At 38.0% G+C, this 23,760-nt stretch overlaps 2 protein-coding genes across 4 annotated transcripts in view; both read right to left on the reverse strand.

Annotated features, from left to right (window-relative positions):
- Positions 1–145: 145 nt before the first annotated feature.
- On the reverse strand, positions 146–2,751 carry LOC124633529 (sesquipedalian-1-like). Its single transcript, XM_047168789.1, has 4 exons — positions 2,440–2,751; positions 1,793–1,964; positions 1,559–1,706; positions 146–1,246 (listed from the first exon to the last, which is right to left on the reverse strand). The coding sequence occupies exons 1-4, from the start codon at positions 2,546–2,548 to the stop codon at positions 638–640; spliced, it is 1,038 nt and encodes a 345-aa protein (XP_047024745.1). The 5' UTR covers positions 2,549–2,751; the 3' UTR covers positions 146–637.
- Positions 2,752–5,702: 2,951 nt separating this feature from the next.
- Positions 5,703–23,760, reverse strand: part of LOC124633853 (histone-lysine N-methyltransferase, H3 lysine-79 specific) — a 29,654-nt gene continuing 11,596 nt past the window's right edge. Inside the window, exons 4-15 of one of the 3 annotated variants that reach the window (XM_047169237.1) lie at positions 18,286–18,426; positions 17,516–17,701; positions 16,987–17,415; positions 15,215–15,375; positions 14,965–15,134; positions 14,544–14,701; positions 12,410–12,640; positions 11,646–11,852; positions 10,216–11,118; positions 9,947–10,145; positions 9,634–9,825; positions 5,703–9,567 (exon numbers count right to left, since the gene is read on the reverse strand). In XM_047169237.1, the coding sequence (XP_047025193.1) occupies positions 9,257–9,567; positions 9,634–9,825; positions 9,947–10,145; positions 10,216–11,118; positions 11,646–11,852; positions 12,410–12,640; positions 14,544–14,701; positions 14,965–15,134; positions 15,215–15,375; positions 16,987–17,415; positions 17,516–17,701; positions 18,286–18,426 (3,288 nt within the window). In that variant the 3' untranslated portion in view covers positions 5,703–9,256. Of the gene's footprint in view, positions 9,826–9,946; positions 10,146–10,215; positions 11,119–11,645; positions 11,853–12,409; positions 12,641–14,543; positions 14,702–14,964; positions 15,135–15,214; positions 15,376–16,986; positions 17,416–17,515; positions 17,702–18,285; positions 18,427–23,760 lie in introns of all 3 variants that reach the window. The other 2 variants (XM_047169230.1, XM_047169222.1) reach the window with 2 other exon arrangements.

A 23,760-nucleotide genomic window follows, 5' to 3' on the forward strand; every position in this document is an offset into this window, starting at 1 on the left:
CAAGCGACTGAATTTAAGGTCATACTGATTTCAGATTTTTCAAAAACAAGTAGCAAGTACATATATGGAGGAGACACATGTGCTTGCTGGATGACTTGCTTCGTTAATTAAAACGTATCATCCTAAACAAAATAAAACACAGTTGTTCATTAAAATATATTTTTTTATTTATAAGCTTGTTTGCTAAGAGCACCAAATATATTTTAAAATAGGCAATATCCAAGCAAACATTACTACATTACTTTGTTCAAATACTTTACGGGACATAGCATCATAAAGGTAGTTCGTTTTGTTTGTACAAATATTTACCTTAGAATAAAACAAATTACGAATGGCTATCAAAAATGCTACTGAGTGTTCATTATACCTATGTTTTTGGTTTAATTTTACTATATAAACCTTATGAAATCTATCAAATTTATAAAAATCTCGAGTCCTTACTTCTTTCTATGAGTCACTGTCGCCTACAGTTACTGGAAGGCTGTCTTCCATATACTAAATATTAAATCTTAAACATTGGATATCAAATACTTTCAACATTACAAAAAATAATTATTATTGTAATTCCACAATTATATATACAACTGGCAAGTTACTACACAAGTAATAGGTGGGATCTCTATCTAGTATACTACAACTAAAATTTTATCAGATCATCACTTCCATCTGTATTATCTCTACTGGAAGTATTTGTTAAGTCTACAGTGGGGTTTGGAGCCTCTAAATTTTTAGGGGATACTTTTCTTCTAGGCGGAATTGGAGCTTCAGCTAAGATACTTGTTATGCCTAAATGTCTACTTTGTTCAGCAAAATACTTGACTTCTTGATTTATTTCAACTCGCCTAGTGTTTGGCGACAGCTTGGTTCTGACAGGCGGACTTGGTGCTGCTCGAGAATACAACGGCCGGTTGTCGAAAATTGAAGTGTCTATTGGATTCATGCTGCCTGGCATCAGAGCTGCTGTTTTACTTCGCCCAAGAGAATACACTTCACAAGAAGTTTCTTCATGTTTTTCAGTCTTTTTATGATCGTCAGTATAAAAAGTCGCCTTTTTCGAGTATTCTGATTGGAAGTGCTTATGAGCCTGGACATCTGATTTGCTTCTTTCAAGTGTAAACGCGCCATTGGTATGCAGATGACAACTAAAGGAACTTGTGTTCACAGTGCAAGCTGGAGCTGTTGAAAATGGTACGGCTGGTGCCCACAAACAAGCTCCTTCATTTCTTGGTACCAGCAACAAGGGATCCTAAAAATATAAATAGTTATATGTACAAAAGTGTATTGCATAATCACAAAACTGAGTATTATCGCTAATTTGCATTAATAAACATGTAATATTTTTATTTGAGATAAGAAGATAAATGGATTAATTCAATTTGATATGTTTCTTATCAAAATCAACTTGTAACCAGCTGAGGTAAATTAGAATTAAAGATAAATTCTTGTCAAGCTGCTTATAGTATTCTAGAAAAGTCCCTGCCATGCTTTAGAAAATATTTTCCATGGAACTAATGTCTTTTTACAATTATTTATAGTAGAAAGGTGTTTAAATAATTACCTTTCCAGTGATAGCAAATATTTTTGACTGCAGTGCATGAAGTCTGTTGCGTAGATATTCATAAGAGCTCTCTCTTAGTTTCATCACCCATTGGACCACATTATCTTCAGCACGAGCCGCAAAAACATGGCGTTTTTCAGGTTCATCTCTGTAATCAGTAACAAACATCTTGTAAAGAACAAAAAGAGATGCTGGTCATATGAAATACATTTTATGTACTAGTAAACAACTTACATAAATGATATTGAAAATGAAAATGGTATACTCTGGCCATGTTCCATCTGTATTGAAGAATTCTCTAATACAAACATTCCTGCTGGACTTTTCGTATCAAACTTCCCCATTTCACTTATTTTAAAATAAAATAAATAATTATTTATCAGCCGAAACCATCGCTCTTTGAAAACTGAAAGAAAATATGTATAAAATGATAATCTGAAAGCTGACAGACAGCACAAATTGAACTAATTGCTAAATTTAATTAACATGATTGTTTTAAAATCAAGGTAAATGTGTAGGATTGTTTTATTATATGATAAAATTATTATGTTTATCATTCCTATAGAAGGAAAAGTATAATATTTTCTCTATGTGTTTACTATGAGGAACCTATTCAATGTAACCAATCATGAGGCTTTAGTTAAGCATACAAAGCAAAGACTTGTCACACAGCTGAGATAGACAAAATAAAGACTCAAAAATTTCATAAGTATGTTTGCATCACAAGCTATTGCCAAAACAATGTGAAAGGGTCGGTTCTGCTGTGACTCACTCGAGGGGAACATTGAGGAAAATCTATTTATATTTTTCACAAATGAATCAATAGTTCTCTGTGCTTTCCCGATTTGCTAAATTATATACCCACCGTGACACGTACTGACCTGCCTGATTACGATAACCGCCATTAGATACCTTTTTATAGTTTAATCTTCCTTCAATAACACAAGGTTGATCGCTCAAATGAGCGAGTTCTCGAATATTGCATTTCATTTGAACAAAAATTTGTTAGGATAATAAAACATAAAAGAATACGTGGACGAAACGTAATAAAAGTAATCATGAAATGCTTTTGCACACCATTTGTCAATTATCTTTACTTTTTTTCCATCACATTCGTACCAAAATATAAGAACGAAATAAAAATTACTTAGCTAGGCTACTGACTGCACCAGTAAAACAACATTTTGACATTTGGCATGGCAAATGGCAATTGGCTGGCGGCTGGCAGATGGCTGGCAGTGACAACTGACGGATGACTGTTACATCCATAGACATAATATTAGTAAACAGGACTGCGCATATAAACCCAAAAAACGAGCCGAGTGAAACAGTTAGTACGGAGGCTGTCTGTCCCTTTCTAATAGGGTGACTATGAGATTAAGCTATGTGAGACAAATCCGAATTTGCTAAGATTATTAAACACAGATTAGTATTGAAGTTTTAACTTACGCAGTTTGTGACCTTAAGATACTAATAAAGGCTTTTAATAATTAGCGGAAATTAGCAGTATAAAAGCAGGAAGATTCGAAGTGAAGACTGTTTTTTTTTGTATTTCTACTTCATATATAGACTGCTGAGCCATTTATGTCGCCTTTCTTCATTTTTTGGGAAGCTATAACAATAGTACAACAGTTTTAAAATCCATCACCCATATTTTGACTCGTTACAAGAATTCATGGGCACCCTAGTTGTTTGGTTTACGAAAATGTTATTATTAGCTAACCTGTGGAACGATATATTGCAACCACCATAGGATTCACTTTTGCAAGTAGAAACGCAACACTTTTTCACCATTTTAATAGTTTAAATTGATTTAATACAAAAAAATATAAACAAAATTTTAAATGCTGATTACGCGCCAAGAATGTTCAGGGTTACCGCTAGAAAATAAAAAAAAGCAAAATAAAAATTTATGTTGTTTATGTTTTAATAATAAATACGAATAAATTAATGCGATTTTTATTAATTTGTTGACTTACAATTGTTAAAATAAGATAAAAATATAAGTGATTCAATTGTTTTTGGGAAGACAAAACTTTTGATCACAACATTTTTTTATGCTGGCAAGGTGTTAGAAAGAGACAAACAGCCTCCGTTCGAACTATCCCTCTCGGCTCGGATTTGCCTCTGTGTATTATGCAACCAATTTAGTACCTTATTGCGATAGAATAGAGTTCATTTTCGTAAATATATATTTTGAGCGTGCGCAATCTTGTTTAGTAATATTATATCTATGGTTACATCAAACTTGTCTATGGAGTAAATGAATTACTGTAACTGTTCGTTAGTCTGACTAAAACTCCAGAATGGCTGGCCGATTTAGCTTATTTTGGTTTTAAAATGTTTGGAGAGGTCCAGGGAACGTTTAAACGGTACGAAGTTCTCGGGTTTAGCTAGTCTATACTTATATTTTTAAATTGATATTATAAAGCTGAAGAGTTTATTTGTTTGCATAGCTGGGCATTAACTCGTTAATCCGTTAATCGTTAATTAACGAAGTTAACATTTTGATTAGCGGATTAACTTTTAAGTTAACTTTAAAAAATGTTAACGGACATGTTAACTTCCGTTAATTATGCAGAAGTCCGTTAATCGTTAATCCAATGCCTACTATTAATTTACCGCACGGCTCCGCGGGACGAGGCGCGAAAAGCAGGTTCAGACAAGTGCCGGGCGCAGCGAGCGCGGCGCGTGGCAGCGAGTGAAACACCAGATTTCAACCGAGCCAAAGGCCTTCTCATAGTCCACAAATGCTAGACACAGGGGCTGATTATACTCCTCGGTCTTCTGTATAATCTAGGCCGCACTGTGTGGATGTGGTCTATGGTGCCTTCTTCCAAGAGATTGTACGATTCAGCTCAATTGGATTCAGTAGGTATTGGAGCACCGGATTCCTCGGGGAACAGATATTTATAAATCTATTTATTAAATACAATACTGCTATACCCTCAAGCGCTGCAGTAGAACGTCTGTTTTCCACGGGTAAAGACATTTTAACACCAAAACGAGCCCCGCTTTCAGACGAGAACTTTAACATGTTAATGTTTATGAAGGGGAATATGCACCTTATGTCCAACGATTAAATTACACATTTATTTATTTACGATATAAAAATGCAATTTTACACGTAGTTAACGGATTAACGATTAACTTTAACTTCCGTTAATTCTTCCGAAATGTAACGCTTTAACGTTTAACGAAGCTAACTTTTTTTGTAGCGGATTAACGATTAACGAAGTTAACAATTTTATTAACGGTGCCCAGCTATGTTTGTTTGTTTGAACGCGCTAATCTCAGGAAATACTGGTCCGATTTGAAGAATTATTTCAGTGTTAAATAGCCCATTTATCCAAAGGTTTAAATGATACAAATTTCGCGGGATCAGCTGATTAAAATAAAAATAATTTCAATCGTCAGTGGCGAAGTTGGTCGTCTTGTCGTATGGCCGTCCAATCCTTATAATACTTAAGGTGCAAGCAGGACCGACCATTACGAGCTCTCCGTCTCACGAGTGTATACCAAATTCCAGACTCCAGGCACAAACTGACTCAATACTCACTCAATGTAAATCTGCCGTAACTCTTTATGAAACACACCAAACACTTTTATAATAACGAGGAAACATTTTTTTGTTTCTTTGTACCCTAAAGGTTCCGAAACTACTGGGGCCCGATTCTCCTAAGTTAATAATGTCAAAATCGAATAGAAATCGAATCGCAATATGATCGCAATAGCAGTTTTAACCATATCGGGCATTCTGCTACTAATAAAAGACCAATCGTATTCGATTGACATTTGATTGGTGTGCGATTGGTTTGCTATTTTGGTGATTTTGGTCTATACGGTAGTTTGCTGTACAATCATTTTGCAATCGTAAATCATTTGCAGACAAAATGATTCATTATTGAATGACAGAAAAGGATAAAAACGTTTATTTCTAAGAAAAAATAGCGGAATGCCACATACGCTTCAATCGTAATCGAGTCGGGATTGGATCTCAGTCGAATCGAGTCGAACGTGAATCGAATGGCGCTTAAGTAAAATTAGGAGAATCCCCCTGAACCGATTTGAAAAATGATTTCACTATCGGATAGGTAGTCTTCGCCGCGGGAAATCGACTAGTATGAAATAAAATATAACTCAGTATAATTATTCGTTTATTTTTAACTTTTAGTACAAAATAAAACTAGTACACAGGGATACATCTCAAACCTAGCATTTGCATGTTGAATAGTCCGAGGCTTACGACGATAAGTCTTCTCATTTGTACTATTTTAGACACTATAACGTCACACAGATTAGCTCATTATTCCCCATCAAAAATTAAATTAATCGTAACTGAATAATGTAATCACTCCTCGAGTTAATCCGACCAAAATAGATGTTTTATTGCCGACATTACACTATATTACTATTGGTACCTACATCAGATTTTTAAGCTTACTTATCAATATACAAATACATACATAATTTTGAGGTTTGGAGCGGCATTGATGAGTTATTCAGGCACAATCAAACCAGTGCACCCCAATGTTTCTAACACATCAAACGACACTAGAAACTACAACCATTTTCTTTGATAACAATTTAATTTTTAACTTGGTTTTTTCCGATTCCAGAGCCGTCTATGTATTATAAACATGTCTGGATATTCACATTTACAGAATGTAATATTCATCGTTCTCAAATGATTAAAACTGCTCAAGTAATAAGCTATTACAATCATACACATCTCACGTTACCTTGTTTTTTTTTTTCAATCTTATCTATAAAACATTACACCGTGCACAGTAAGTAAATGTACTGTACAAAAATAACTTAAAAAAATAGAACCGACTTTATTGACGTCTCTCTTAATGGCCGTGGCCATAATAGTAAATAATATAACTAATACAAAAAAAAAATACAGTTCTGAAGAACTATTTTCATTTAGTCCTTTTTTCCCATGATCATAATTTTAGCGTAATGTTAATTTTAGGTGAGCTTTGGATAAATTTGGATACACTTCAAATTTCCTACAATTCACCTGATAATATCAGTGCACATAATTAATCATCAAGTCTTATTTTAATCGTTATAAATACGATCTAGTTATCTATTAATTATTCTGAAACGAATATAATTTCTAAGCTTTCCGATATTTAATAAGTTATGCGCGATCAGATTACTACACGTACGTCTTCTTCGTCTAAGAATAAGGCTGTGTTGCCCATTGACCGACACTATTATAATGCGGAATTAAATTAGGCCGGTCGTAAAATCCCAAGTGCGACCATCTTCAATTCAGAAAGTGCGTCACAACCTCCTCGCTTTGGGCTAGCTAGCTAAAACGAATTCGTGGGGCCAGTACAAGCGAAAGTTGTTATGTTCCTTGAAACGACTATGTATCTAACTGAAGGCTGTCTAGAATCTCTGAATCTGCACATAATTGATAGCTACTTGACATTAACATTTGACGATTTGAATGAATTGAACACATTTATCAGTACTCGGTGTTATGTTTTAACTAGACATATAATAGCAACGCTCAGTGGGCCAATCAGATATTAATAATTAGAAAACAAGTCGGTCCTTACACTCTTACAGCACAATTACATTTTTACAGTTTCTGAATTCTTATTTTATATTTATACACAAACATTTAATTAACTGCTGCATCGACAGAAAGTATAAAACCGTATTTACTATTTTTCGAATATCAACAATGACTTCAGAAACCCCATTAAATAACAAATTGCTTATTTTTGTTTAATCTTATTCCTAAGAGGCGGATAATCGTCATGAGCGAAATAAAGTTTATTCCTAAGTTACTTGTGGCATGTTAATAAAAATGATTTTAAAGTAACTCGTTGATAAACCCCCAAAGGAACGCAGATATGTTTTGTAGAGTACTAAGAACAGTTTAAAGAGGTGGTGGATACAAGGCAATGTTAACAGTCTAATCCCTTGAGCTTGGTCTTTAAAAAAATCACTTCTAATAATTTTATTAAACTTATCAATTTCACTAAAAATGTTTGTGGTAAAATAATTAAAATATAGATCCTTCCTTCCGTGCGAAATATAAATAGGGTCAAGCAAGGCAAACTTAAAATGTAATAAGTTAAGTTTTATTATTGGGGGCATGGACAAAATTGATACAATTAGGCACGTCGCCAGAAACTCTTTGGTCCTATAATTATAGCTATAACGTGTATAACGAAATATATCTACATAACGTGCATATTTAGTCAAAGTAAATAAAAAGGAAATCTCGGATCGTTTATTATCATTACTATACTTTCCGAAGACAATTTTAATGTAACGTCAATGAAAATGTAAAATAAGTTGATAAAATAGAAGTTCGAATTGAAACTCTCTATCGAGCTTGTAATAAATGATACACATTGGGTCATATCAAATGGAAGTTTACCAGAATTACAATATTCGCCAATTTCGTTCATTCGTACATATTAACATAATAGACTCTGTTAGTCTGCCATAATTTGTCTAGCAAAAGCAGGAATTATTATGATTTTATCAAATTATATTAATGTTAGGAAATAAACGAATATAATATTTATGGCTGCGTTACACGCCCTGCTTGTGTAGGACGTGCTGAACAAAAAGACATGGACAGCTTACATTTCATACAGCAATTAGTTTCTTAGGCAATGACTTTCATAGAAATTGATTATATAAAGAGACACGAGTAATCTGTGTACTTTAACTCCCGCACTATTGAAAATATATGAAGATAAGCATGAATATACACGTTACCTATAACTTTCATAATAGACTTGGGATTGAGGCATAATCTTATCTAAAATAATCCTGTATAAAAATAGCGTGTCCATTTATACTATGCAATATCTACTGTTTATGCACCATGGTGTTTCTCTGGGAAAACTTTTTCTGAGGGATCACGTTAGACTTTATATTATCATAAGTATTACCACATGCTTTTAGTATACTATTAGTTTAGTCTAGCTTTTACAGTTTCACTAGCAATAAAATTGATACTCTTTACAATCTAACGATCTACCTATTATGGTCATCGAACAGCACTACGTAAAAATTAGTTAAGTTATTGTTATCACGCAGATTAACAAAACGATAGCAATAATGGTGCTTTGTGTATCACAGGACGAATGACGACCTCATTGCTAGGATTATGACAATATGAGATAGTTATCATTTCATTTCACAATGAAAATTTAAAATTGCGCTATAATTTACTAGAGTTCCTAATGCAATAACTTTCCGATTCGATACGTAAGAAAATTCAAAATGATCTATTCTATACAAACTCGATATAAGTACAATATTAAAAATTTAAGATTTCCCAAAGAAATGATTTACATTATTCAGACAAGAGCTTCCGTAACATAGACAAACAAAACACATAAAACAACAAACATTCACCAAACGACCGGCGCAAGAATGATCCGCTGCAAAGTCACCGAATCATGTATTTCAGACTCTAAGACCTAAATGAACACATGAAATACAATCCGCCACGGCGCAAACGTCTCGACGTCACCGAACGGAACGGCGACATAAAACTACTATTAAATAATTACACATCTTAAACGTAAAATAAACTCAATAATATACATAATTACATTATATATTCGAAAAAAATAACAAAAAGTCGACAGTCAACATCCCCGGGAAAGGGTCGCGGCAGTGCTAGTCGGAGTAGCGCTAGAGCCGGCGGCGTCACATGGGCGGGCGCTCCCAGTCCACGGCGGGCGCGGCGCCGCCCCACGCGCCCCAGCGCTCGCGCCGGAAGAAGCGCTTCTTGAAGTGCGCCGCCGGCGGCGAGCCGCCCGCCCGCGCCGCGCCCGCCGCCGCCGCCGCGCCCGCCTCGCCGTGCCCGATGCCCGAGTCGGGCGACGTGTTGCACGCCTCGTCCGAGCGCCGCCGCTTGTCCTCCATGGCCGTGGACGCGAACGATATGATCTGGTCGAACCGGAACGCTATCCGGTCCTGCCACTTGCTCTCGTCGACCTCCTCGCCGGCCTCGCCCTCTGTAACGGAGCGGGCGGTGAGTGCGTCGGGCCGCGCGGCCGGCTCGGCGTCGGGCGGCGCGTTACCTGGCAGGCGCGCGCCGTCGGGCAGCTCGTCCACCAGCGGCGTGGACGTGTTGGAGTGCGGGTCGCCCGGCGGCGAGCGGCGCCGCGCCTCCTCCTCGCACGCCGCGCCGCCCGGGCCCGCCCCGCTCGCACCGTTTCGACCCCGCCAGTACTCCGACGCCAGCACGCGGGCCTGCAGGCAAGCTGCCAGTCCTGCGATCCAAACATTGACTTAAGTCTATTTTTATAGCTTTGGTTTAACAGTTACATTAATAGATGCATGGTTTTTAATATAAATCTTTTATATTGTAATAGTAGTTATGGTGATGCATACCTTCTAGCGGCTGGTTGGCGGCGGCGGGCTCGTGGTACCGCGCGCTCATGTTGACGGCGGCGTTGATGATGCTCTGGTTGGAGATCTCGAGCGTGCGCTCGATCTCGCCGTTGACGAGGTCACCGATGGTGCGCGCGCCCGGCGCCGCCAGCCGCTCCTGCGACAGGTGGCGGCGCAGCGCCAGCTTGGCCGGCGACACCTGCAGGCGACGAGCGGTTAGTGCGGGGTGCGCGGGGCGGGCGGGGCGCGGGGCGCGGGGCGGGCCTCACCTGCGTGTAGTCGGGCTGCGCGGGCTCCAGGTGCATGCGCGGCGGGTAGCGCTCGCGGCGCAGGTCGCGCGAGGGCCGCGCGTAGGGCGCGGGCGGGGCGCCGCGCGGGTAGTGCTGGTGGGGCCCGTGGGGGGCGCCGGCGCGCACGTACCCGTTGCTGTAGGCGTGGCTCTGCGCCGGTCGCGACGCCTTCCGCTGCTCCTGATCCTCGTTTAGCACCGAAGTTATTATGCTTTTAAGTCTGTCCTCGAAGTTGATCACCTTCGGCGACTCCTGTACTTTGCCGACGACGTTGAGAGGTTTTTGCGGTTTGACAGGTGACTGCCGGTGCGCGAGGCTCGGCGGCGGCTGGCCCGGCCGTTGCGGTTGCGCTCTGTGTATCGGCGCGGCAGCTTTTGTGTGTCGGTGATGGTCGACGTGCCTCTCTGATTCTCTTGGATATCCATTCACTATAACATTCGGTTTAGTGATCTTGCCCGCCTCGATCTGCCGCCCTGTCTCCAGTATCTTCTGAGCTAAAATCTCTGGATTTTGCTCCTCAATTTTCCCAACATCTGGAACATCAGGCCACTCTTGCGACCGCGACCTGTGTTCTCTAGATTTCCTCGGTTTAGAATTGACCGTATGTGGTTTAACAGTAGCGACGGGCACAGTCGGCGGCGGAACCTTTTGTTCGCTTGATCTTTCCATTTGAACTATTTCATTTTGCAGGTGTCCTACCTGCGCGTGTAACCTCTTCCGGTATGCGAGTGTCGCCGATATTTCTTTCAATATGCAATCATGAGCTATGCTCTGGGTGATCTTAACATCGGGTGGTATGTGACCCAACTGGCGATACTTTTCAGTTATCTCGAAAGTCCTTTGTTTAACAAGCATCGTTTGGTCTGATTCTATATTATTCACCTAAAAATAATAACACCGTGATGAAATTATGGCAATAGTTGATAAGTGCTGGCAGCACAAATATATATCATATAACATACTAATGTAAAATAAAAACCAATGGCATAATATCGTACATAGAAAATTAAAATTACATTCAATAAAACAATGAGCTACAAAATATTCATACAAATGTAAACAATAAATTGTAGGTTACCACAAAACGGTATGATATAATACGTATAGTAGGTATCTCATGAAAATAAAGGTGATATACGTTTAAAAACGAAATATAATAATGAAATGATGAGTACCGTTATATCAAGTGTAGTGATGAACGTACTCTTCGAAAATGAGTCTAACCCGTCGCGATACTGAGACCGTACTATCTATCAGGTGCATGACCGAGTGATAGTGAGCTAAAAGAGCGAAAGTACCTAGGGACAGAAGCAGGGGTGGCATCCGGTCACTATAATCTTGACGTTACAATAAAAGCTAGTTTTCAATGCACGATACTATGACATATTCAAATCGATGATGATATTTACCTGCGCTTGCAATTTGCTAGCTTTGCTCTGCAACTCTTTATGTCTCCCCACAATTTCCTTCGCTTTGGCCAACAGATCCACTGTGTTATTGGCGTGAATGCCCAGCTCACTCATGCGCGCCTTTAACAGAGCAACACTGTCGCTTATGAGCACGTTGATCTGTTTATCTAACTGAGACGCACGTGACTTCAGTTTCTGGTTCCTCTCCTGTATTGAATACTTGCATTTAAGTTTTATATTTATGTATACTATTTCAAAGTTTTTATACTTATTTATTTATCTTATTTATAAACTGGCTGTATCCGGCGAATTTACTCGCTCCTCGTTAAATATGACATCTATAAAAACTTACATGGTGTAATATTAGACTCGAAAATATTTAAAACCAGATTATACCATCTTACATTTGAAATACCTACATCTTGTTTTTTTGACAACAAACTCTTGAGCGACCGTCGTGGTAGCTGGCAGTCGCAATATGGTTATCGGATTAAATACTTGTCTGAATTATGTAAAGTAATTTCATCAAATGTGAGTCTAGTTTAAATGTAAAATCTATCGACGAGGATTAAGGCATACGTTAAATGCAAAAAAAATAATTACTAAAAAGGGAAAAATAATATGGAAACAACGACGCATCATTAACACAAGAAAACTAAAAACCTTCACCGTTCAAATGAGTTCGACATTTAAAACAAACGACGTACCTTACTCGTCATTGGTTGAAAAAAACGTGGAGAGCCATAAAAAAAATGACGACATACCTTCTCTTTTTGAATCTGGTGTCGTATCTCGTCGGCGTAGTCGGGCGTATTCATGCGCTCGATGAAGGCGAGGTACTGGTCGCGGAACATGTCCAGCAGCAGCTGCAAGCTGTACGGCGTGTGCGGCGACCGCGGGATGTCCAGCTCCGAGTGCAGGCGATCCGCGGGCTGCAGCTGCACGCCTAACGCTGATAGACGCTGCTCCACGCAACCCGGGGGTGGCGCGGTAACCTGAGACAATGATAAAAAATGGTTACAGTATTAATATGAAGGTGTGTAAAATACTCAGAATTATACATGAACTGCAATGGATCCTTAGACCTTAGCACACCAACGCAACGACATCCTTGTTATAACAACTCTCGTTCAAACTTTTATAAAGGGACAAAACTGTCAAATAAAGAGAAACTACCATAGATATAATATTACTAAACAAGATTGCGCACGCTCAAAATATATATTTACGAAAATGAACTCTATTCTAACGCAATAAGGTACTAAATTGGTTGCATAATACACAGAGGCAAATCCGAGCCGAGAGGGATAGTTCGAACGGAGGCTGTTTGTCTCTTTCTAACACCTTGCCAGCATAAAAAAATGTTGTGATCAAAAGTTTTGTCTTCCCAAAAAACAATTGAATCACTTATATTTTTATCTTATTTTAACAATTGTAAGTCAACAAATTAATAACAATCGCATTAATTTATTCGTATTTATTATTAAAACATAAACAACATAAAATTTTATTTTGCTTTTTTTTATTTTCTAGCGGTAACCCTGAACATTCTTGGCGCGTAATCAGCATTTAAAATTTTGTTTATATTTTTTTGTATTAAATCAATTTAAACTATTAAAATGGTGAAAAAGTGTTGCGTTTCTACTTGCAAAAGTGAATCCTATGGTGGTTGCAATATATCGTTCCACAGGTTAGCCTATAATAACATTTTCGTAAATCAAACAACTAGGGTGCCCATGAATTCTTGTAATGAGTCAAAATAAGGGTGATGGATTTTAAAACTGTTGTACTATTGTTATAGCTTCCCAAAAAATGAAGAAAGGCGACATAAACGGCTCAGCAGTCTATGTGTGAAGCAAAAATACAAAATAAAACAGTCTTCACTTCGAATCTTCCTGCTTTTATACTGCTAATTCCCGCTAATTATTAAAAGCCTATATTAGTATTTTAAGGCCAAAAACTGCATAAGTTTAAATATCAATACCAATCTGTGTTTAATAATCTTAGCAAATTCGGATTTGTCTCACATAGCTTAATCTCATAGTCACCCTATTAGAAAGGGACAGACGGCCTCCGTACTAACTGTTTCACTCGGCTCGTTTTTTGGGTAAAGGTGCGCAGTCCTGTTTACTATATTATGTCTATGGAAACTACCCACTCGTATTTCACAAAAGCACTTGTCAAAATCAAATGACAGCAGGATTTTGACACAGTTGACATTAACGTACGAAAATGGGCTACCAATTAATTGTCTGTACCAAATTGGGGAGATTTGGATAAAAGAAAACACATTTAAATAAAATCGGATATTTCATCAAATGGACCGAAGATGTTTTGTGTAGTCAGTGCCAGAAGCACCTGCATTATTCTTGCTCTGGCGTCCAAGAGACGACGAATCGTAAGATGACTGTAGTGAAATTAAAAGATAATTGGCGCTGCGTTGATTGTCGAACGTCTGGTCACTCGCCCACTCTATCGGATGTACTGAAGGAGCCAAAAAGTCTCCCTAGCTGTTTTGATGAACTCAAAGTCGACGTCAACATTAAGAAGACCTCCGTCGAAGATATGACCACACAGTGGAAAGATATTAACTATGGAGGGAAGATTAGACAGCGTCGAACAAGCAACTTCTAAGCTGGCATCACTACATCGGGAGCTACTGGATGCTGAGCTTACAAGGGAGAATAACGTACGTGAACAGTATTCAAGAATAAACAACAACGTGGTTTTACGTATCTATTCATGGGTTGGCGATTGTAAAATCTTCATGCGAAAATCAGATTCGCCTAAAGTGATCCGCATCTCTAGTGATAAGGATTTGCCTCGCAATGGGACGACAATCTGACACGAGCATAGAGAATTCAGCTCAAGAAGAATAGATATGTATGGTAGACTCACAGCGCCATTGTGCAGCGTAGAGGCGAGCGTGGTCGAGTGCAGCAGGTCGAGGCCGGCGATGGCGGCGGGCGCGGCGCGGCGGCGCTTGGCGCGAGCCGCTCGGCGCCGCGCACCGCCTGCGCTCGCGCTGCGTTTACTTGCTGGCCGCCGGCTGCGATCTGTTTCAATATTAAATACGTTAAGTCGTGTCTATCCAACACTAAAATCAGACCCACAGCGTAAAAAACCTGTCCCGTTGGTCCAGTGGTCGCATAGGCGACTGCTGTTAACGGGGTCCCGGGATGGAGTCCTGGGTCGGGCCGATATCGCTCTGTGGGCTTTCAGAAACTTTCACAAAACAGACAAAGTATCGTGATGTCGCTGGCTATTTGTTAAAAACAATATGGTCATAGAGCTATGGTGTTGCGTCGTGTTTACTAACTGGAGTCGGAGGAGGAGGCCCAGGGCGCGCCCCACTCGCGCGGCGCGGGCTCGGGGTTGGGCGGCGCGTCGTCGGTGCCGCTGGACTCCTCGTCGCTGTCGTCGCTGGAGCGCCGCACCACGCGCCGCTTGGCCACCGCCGCGCGTGCTCGCGTGCGCCCGTTCTCACCCCTACGTTACAAATCGTTTATGTTAGAAAGGCGCTCCAAGGCAAACTCTATTGCTACATAGTTTATGCTGGCGTGTGTTACCTGACAGCTCTGGGGCGGGCCACCTTGCGGCGGCGCTCGGGCAGCGAGGCGGTGCTGTGGTTGCTGTTGCCGTTGAGCAGGTCGGGCGTGGGCTGGCGCGTGGGCGGCGCGCTGAGGTGCCGCTTGCTGCCCTCGCCCTCCTCGCACCCGTTCTGCGTGCCCTAACAATAACAACACCAGTCAAGCAATCAGCCAAACGTGATCACATCTGATAACACTGACGTTCATAAATATCTAGTTTGCTGAAATAAAGATAACCGCTGACCTGTTCGACCCCGATATCAAGTAACAATCTTCCCGGGTAGACGCATTTATGTTTACATTGGTAAATAATGTTCCACATGCATTAATGTATAATGTTCTCAGGCATTATTTAAAAGAAAAACAGATCAAAATAAAAAGTGACTAATTTAGTTGTTAGGTAATCTGTGATGTTAGTTTCATTCACATACAATTATTATTATTTTGTTAGATTATTTGATTTAAAATAGAGAACAAAAATCCGAGTCAATAGCTACCAACTGTAGGAGTTCGTCGTTTGGTATTTTAAATATTTTTTACCAGTGACTGAATTCGAAATACCCTCTAACTTAATTCTTAATAAGCTCAAACAGATAATATTAAGTTATATTATTATATTACTTGGGTTTATTTTAGCAATGACAAGCTGAAGCAGCATAATACTTCGGGTCGCTAATTCGGAAAAATCATACCTAATAAAAATAACTGTTGATACAAACTCAACCAAATGTAGCAAGTTTGAAAAGCCTTACATAGGTCAGACTTTAGAAATGGAGGAAAAATAAAGATAACAACTAAAGAGATGCAGCAACCGTACGGCGCTACGCAAGCAATACAGCTGACCAAGAAGCAATGCTACCTCACTATGTAGGAAGAAAACCTGCACAGGATTCCGTAATCACTGTCCATTGATGGAGTACAATGTTCGTAAAGATATAAAATCTAACATTTTTGTAAGACATCACTGAAATCTGTAACTTGCCACAATTATGTTTGTGCAGTCGCCAAGGGACAGGTTGAAAGGAGTCAACAGCTAGATAACTTGGTACACCACATCTTCCAAACTTATTCATTGAAGGCTGTCAATACATAATAATTAAAACAAAGTTCAGATTCAATGCCTGAAAATGTTGCAGATTTTAAATGATTAAGAACTTAAGTACTTACTCTATAATTATTTTTAAGACCACCTGAGATCAAACTTTGAGTGATGGACGTGTAAGAGGCGCTGTTAAATTACGGAACCCAGATAGGAAAACTTTTTACTAAAAGCTGTTTTCATCTCATTATTCACATAACGGTGCACTTCTACCGCCAGCATTCGGCAACGAGCATTTAAGAAGTACATTGACATCAATTTTGAGTGAATGATCAGACATGTTACGAAAGTCAGGCCATGATAAGATTACAATCACAATTGACATGTGAAAGCTACTGAACTAATGCACGTGTACGAATGCTCGCGATGGATTACCTAAAGCTTCAGTCAGACGAAACGACCACTTGACGTGAATGCAATTGCCACGAGACATCTTTGCCTATCTATGAGGCATAGCTTGATATAGCACATGTAGAATACTGAGATACGAGTTCAACATGAAGATTGGTTATATAAATAAGTTATGACTTTTAATTGATTAAATTCGTGTGCCGAAAAGTTGCAAATATATCAAGTATGTATTCCAGTACCATGTTTTTAAACACATTATTATGTTAATAATCTTATAAAACGTAAAGTGATTGGAACAGACCCTTTTGCTGACCTTGAGTTTCGGATTTTTCAGTCTTTGAAAATATCTCTCCAATTTGGTCCTATCTATAATGTGTAAATAGTAAGAGACTGGCTTCCCCGTCCACGAGACGGATCCTTTGAGCGGAGACATCTCGCTGACGTGCATGATGGTTCCGATGTCGCTGAGATTTCTGTCCGTTATCCTGAAGTTCAGCGGACAAAAACTTTTTGATGATACGATTTTAGCACCGTCTTTCAAGTCAGCAAATCTTTCTTTCAACTGATGGTCAACATGAGGGCCAAATGCAAAGTTATTCACAAAGACTATCGTCGCTGCATTTATTTTTTCTCTGTGTTCATCCAGCAGGAAGTCGCCCTTTATTAATTTATACTCTCCAAACTTTTTTCCATACCATCTCATCCACATTCTGAAGTGACCATCCATACTCTGGAAAAAAACGTTAACTTTAAATTATACAGTTCTTTATCTAACTTCGATTATATTTTTCTTTGTCTATACTGGTCATCTGCATTTTAATGATATTCACCTCAGCATATTTACTAGGAACTTCCGCCTTTTCAACTCCGAGACAAACGCGGCAAGGTGTTGCGGCCGCCATTTGTAAGACCACCTGCCCTACGCCCGAGCCCAAGTCCACAAACACATCGTCGGGGGTTATATCTATTTGATCTATCATCTGACAGACCAGTTCATACGATGTTTCGCCGTATACCTGCCGACATTAGAAACACATAATATTAATACCTGGCTTGTAGTAAAACATAATAATTTAACAAGATGACAAGGTGGTATAGAAATAGATCCTCCATTTGACAGTTCTGAGTTTCTGATAAAGCTGGGTTCTTTTTCTAAACATTTGCCGTCTTACCACAAAAACTTTTAAACGTCAGTTTATACCTTGTCTAAAAAAATGTCAAATTATGACGTTGACATATGGTTCATTTTGCAGCCAAAATTTTATTAGACAAGTGTAAAACAGGGTTTAAAGTTTTTGTAGTAAGGCCCTTAATGTTTTTAATTTTTTATTATTTAGGTGTCTCTTTACTGAACTTTCAACGAATAAAAAGATATTTTTAAAATTCTTGTAGACAAAGGTATGGAGACAGAAAAAACATGAAGAGAAAAAAAAACTGGTTACGTAATTGCAATGTCGTTCAATTTTCCTACTGAGTAAAATGTTCCATATTTTTAAATGAATACGCTATTAATAGCTCAGAGCAAAGTTAGCAACACGACATCATGACCGCGCAGCTATAAACAATACGGTTTACACAATAAATAACCGTTAGTACTGACCTCAGGTGAGAAGGGTTCATATTGGTTGAGTTTATCCGGGTCTGATACTGCTTGGTTGTACGTCTGCTGTAATATGTGTTTTAGCAAACCCCTTGACGGATACTTGTTCAACCGTTGGGCCGGTAACGATGTGCCTTTTTCCTGTAATCAAATTATAATAAGCATATCAATACAATTATCAAAATATACGCACAAATTATTTCTGCAGAAAATACTTTAGCGCTTGATGGGGTATTTAATTTATGCTAGAGGCGGTTTCAACCGCGTCCAGAGGCAATTCTCGATCAATGGGCTATCTAACAATGAAAGAATGTTTCAAATCGGTCCAGAAATCCCTGAGATACCCATTGAAACAAACAAACAAACAAACTCTACAGCTTCATAGTAAAAATATAGATAAAACATTAATTACTTTCAACATTTTTTTATGAGGCGGAACCTATGTGGCGTTGTTAAAGTGAAACAATTGATTGGTTCATAAGATAATAACAATACCAAATCCAAACGAATGAAATATCTCTTGCAGTAATTGAACCATACGGTAACTTTATTGCATAGCACACAAATAAATACATTATTTTCAAGCCAATTGCAGTTAAGTAGGGCACGGTGCTTCAATAGAATTCCTGGATATTATCTCTACGTTGTATGAAACTGTAAACTTATTATAAAACTCAGTAAAGCCTTGACATTGCGAACATGGCAAAATGACCGATCGATACAAGCAAATGCGTCATTTGAGAGCAATGTCGATGGCCTTGAGTCCGATTCACGGTTCAAGGTTTAATAAATGTAGCAACATAAGAGTACCTGCCAATTTGAACTTAAAGCTGAGGTCAATAACTTCTCACATTTTAAATAACTCATGTGGCATTTAATGCACATAAAAAACGAATACCTAACTCGATATAAAAATACTCGTTGTTTTATCACGCCCTAGCTACTAATACTAATAAACATGAATTTTGTTTGGCACTATTTAGGTATTGACATCGATTTTTAAAGATAGTAATCATTTATTTTATTTATGGTGTAGTTCCTATTTTAGTCACTAACCACAGAAATGTTGGTGGTGACGATGTGGGGAATACGATTGCCGAGTTCGTTTGGTTTAGTGACCTTGCTGTTGATCTTTTATATGTATTTGTTTACGTTCTGTCTGATGCATTCATTCATAAAAGATAAAGTGTTGTATAAAATAACGTTTGATACGTATTACTTAATAGGTGTAGGTATTGAAATTTCTTAAAACCGCTCTGATTCATTCAAAATAGCATCAGTGTTGTAAATAAAGTAACAATGATCGTAGAAGCAGGCCTCTGTCACTCGACGTACTTGCGCGCGATAAATGCCTACCGCTCGCTGGGTTACCGGTAACCCCACGCGGCTCAGGGCTTTCAACTGTCACACGCGCCGCGCGCGCTCCTATATTATTATTTTTATTTCATGGCATATTATGCTGTTGGTTTTTATTAGGTTTTTTAAGCTACCTCACAAACTGATGGATTATTTTGAGTTGTGTTGGTTTATATGCGACCATTTTATATGTATGAACTTATCTAGTAATTCTATTTTTTTTTAAAATAAATTAATACTTATCTACTTTATGATTTTAACAACAGAGATCATTAGGTACTTATTTTACTTTAGATACCTACTTAGTTATATGAACTGTATTGTGAGTTTTGTAGCTCAAAACACATCTCGAGTGTAAGTAGGTATAGTTCTGGTCCAACTTAATGACGACTCGGAACATTACGCGTGTCGCTACGCAGAAACCAATTTTAGGTATGTATCAACACTCGACGGAGTTGTACCATATGGGGTATGGCACTTGTGCTCGAAAAATAGTTGGAAACCGCCTTTGATTTTGACGCTTTGAAGCTTTACTTAAGCACTTACCTATGCTTATGTATTAGGTAATATTTAGTAAGTACCCATACTCCATTTTAGTAGGCAATACAATAGTTAACTAAAGAAAAATATTCTTGATATTACTTTTTATTTAAAAACTCAGTTTTAAAAAAGGCTATCTTAAAATAAGCGTAACTTTGTATTCCTACTTAAATATTAATAAATTGTAAGAAGCAACCCTAAGCACGGCTACGGCACGGTTGCGGTCACTGAACTGTGCACTATCGCATTGGAATAACAATCAAGCGTTCGAGCTTTTAAGGTTCATTTTATGACGCAGCTAGGAATTTGTAGGTAGTTGCGGAACTTGTAGGTGCTTATAACAGTAGGTATGGACTTTTTGTATGGAGTGATTTATCTGTTACGTAGTAACTATTATATAATCTGTGGTAGAAGGGTCTTGCATGTGGCGTAGGTAGAATCTATTATGGTGCAGTAAGGTCATTGTAATGTTACCTTTTGTACGCGTAGGTGTTCACGATACAGTAAACACTAGTCTATAGAAATAGGGACGTAGGCAAACTTATCGCTTGTAAGCCGTAAGGCATTGTTTACTTTCTTTGAAGCTTAATACCTATCACAGATATAAATAATGTGCAAACGAAGTGGTGTGCGTACCCCACATAATTTGCTCCCGTTAAAATGAAGGAGGTAATGGGGTCAGGGGAGGCAGGCGTGCTCGGAAAATCAATACCAACTCTAAAAGTAAACAATCTTTTTCGCGTCTATTTTTAGGATTCTTGCGTAACTTCCGCCAGGGGTAAATCTTATGTAACTTAATACTTCGTAAATCCATACTTATGCTTCGACTTATTTAATAAAGAGTATAATATATACAACATTCAATATTAGTGTGATGTAAATTCGATAAGTTGATAGTACTTGTCATAAAAACGTATGTCAGACGTACTTCATTCAATCTACATACAATGTGCGTTACGCTGCCTGACGGGAGAAGGCGTTGCATCTCAGGCCAGTGATGCAAGCAGTTCTCACATGCCGGCCGTTGCCCAAACAGTCCATATGGCGCTAAACCATTGCGTCACTCTCTATCTACTTACTCGGTGAAAATTAGAAAGCGGCCCCACGTTAATTCAGCGCAGTGCATGCAATAACATGCCGCCGTTTACTAATATTATGTTACATATGCAGCGTTAACAACTAGTTACCTGGCATTTCTAGTAAGAATAAACAAAACTTATGACGTCTTAAATGAGAGAAAATAATCAGAACAATAAATTCTAGCATGACTTCTTATCTTAGAAAACATATAGGTAGGTATCTAAAGTCTTCTAAACCTAATATGCTTATCAGTTAGAAATGGAGACAGCTAACAATCGCTATCACAATTAATCGTATAAGTAATTAATCAATGAGAACCTGAATTTGTAAATACCTTTTATGTATGTATGTAGGTACTGGTTTATCTGAACCCCATTAAAAACGTCTCCATTACGAACTTAATAAAATACTTAAAATTTATAAAATCTTAGAAGCCTGTAGATGTGTTTCAAATTATACTACTTGCACTATTGGTCAAATAGAAATCATTTGTTTTACAGGGTGTCCTTTGTAATATGGATCAAATCAAATAAGGAAACTCTTGTGATTTTTCACTGTACAAAGAATTAGCCGTTTCATCGCGTTTTAACCCGTGTCCCGTGGGAACTACTGACCGTACCGGGATAAAATAGCCTATGTTACTCGCAGATAGTGTATCGTTCTAATGGTGAATGAATTTTTAAAATTGATCCAGTTTTTTTTGAGTTTATCATTCCAAAAAACAAATCAAAATTCAAAATTTCCCTCTTTATAATATTAGTGCACATTACCAATTTTAGTTTGGTTAGGTGGTAAGTAGTTTATTTTATACAATATTTTGAGTTTATTTAAAACCTCAAGCATATTCGTACAGCTGTCTTCCATACAGTACTTATTTGTTAACCACATCAACTTCGCTTAGGACCAATAAATATTATAAATAGCTTACAATACACTACGAAACAATATACAGTTCAATTTTGAACACAGTTCCATTGAGTAATCTTTATTTGATAAGCGAAGGAGGATTTATATCTTCTTGTTAAAATTAAAACGACTTGTAGCCCGAACGAAGACGCTGTCGCAGCCGAAAAAAAAGGTCATTAACACTACGTGAGACATTCGCGTTCGCTCAATATTGCGGTCAACGCCCCCACAAGTGGCCCGCACTGAGTAACTCACTATAACAATGAGATTCGCGGTCCATTCTACACCGAATATAATGTGAAGTCGAGAAGCGTTTTGGGACCTCCAATAAAATATTTTTTTCAATGAACATGTAATTTAAATCATTTCAAAAGTATCCCGTATAGCCGGACATCTGTTTGACATTATTTTGAACAAATTCATTCGTAGTGAACTGAAATATTTTTAAATGCCAGACATAAATTTACGATTTGGACTTGCCCACCGAAGGCGTCATGGCTTTAGGAATGGATTTTTCTTTATGGCGATATTTTATATTGGGTATGATTTAAGCTGTCACCAATTTAATTCATTTTGTGTTTCTTAAATAATAGGGTTTGCCCTCAAAATAGTAGATTTGTCACCAAATCTAGTCACCAAACAATATAAAATCATTTCCACAATAAATTACCGAAAATCATGGAGATATGGGGTCAAGTACCAAATAAATGATTTTGTATGTATTATAATAGGTTTGTCCTAATAGTATTTAAGCAAACTAATTTAAAGAGATCACCAATAAATCATATATTATATCACTAGAAAATTTCATGAAGGTCTAAAAATGTAGGGTGGTCGTCATCATCATTTCAACCAAAAGAGTCTACTACTTAACTGGCCATGTGCCTCCCCCCAAGGGCTTTAGTTTCCACAGGTAGTATAAATATATTTAAATTAAATTTCTAGCTGAATAGTAAATAAAACAATTAATCAAAGTCAAAATAATCAATATTTATTGTTAAAAATCTCACTGCCCGCGCCCCGCATCGTATGATCGTACCTACAACCAACCTACAACCCATTCGTTGAGGCCCGAAAGCGCGCCAATTTGTCTCCCTTCCCTTCCTCTTCCCTTTGAACATATTTTTATTAAAATTATAAACTGATGTATTAAATTGGTAACGAATACATTATTTTAATAACTGAACGAAATAAAATGTAACTACTGTATTGGTGACAAAATAACAAATAAAAAGGAGTCGCAGTCAGGGATCGATTAATCGATTTATTTGGTGACAGATCTACCATTTTGAGCACCAAGCTATTATTTAAGTAATAAAACTATTATTATAAGAACGAAGTTTATATTCATGTAATGCACTACAATTTTATTGGTAATCCATCTCATATTTTACACATTATATTAACAATAATTTGCTAATTCATACCTGGGAACACTCTTTGTTTATCTGAGAACGAAAATATTTCGTGGCGATAGATCTATTTATTAGGTGATACAACTTGATGACAAATATAAATTTTGGTGACAAAAAATATAGTTCCCTTTTATATTTTTGATTTTAATGTTTCGTCGAAAAAAATGCAATGTGATAA

Source organism: Helicoverpa zea, chromosome 1 (assembly GCF_022581195.2).
Source record: "Helicoverpa zea isolate HzStark_Cry1AcR chromosome 1, ilHelZeax1.1, whole genome shotgun sequence".
In the NCBI taxonomy this organism is placed as follows: domain Eukaryota; kingdom Metazoa; phylum Arthropoda; class Insecta; order Lepidoptera; family Noctuidae; genus Helicoverpa; species Helicoverpa zea.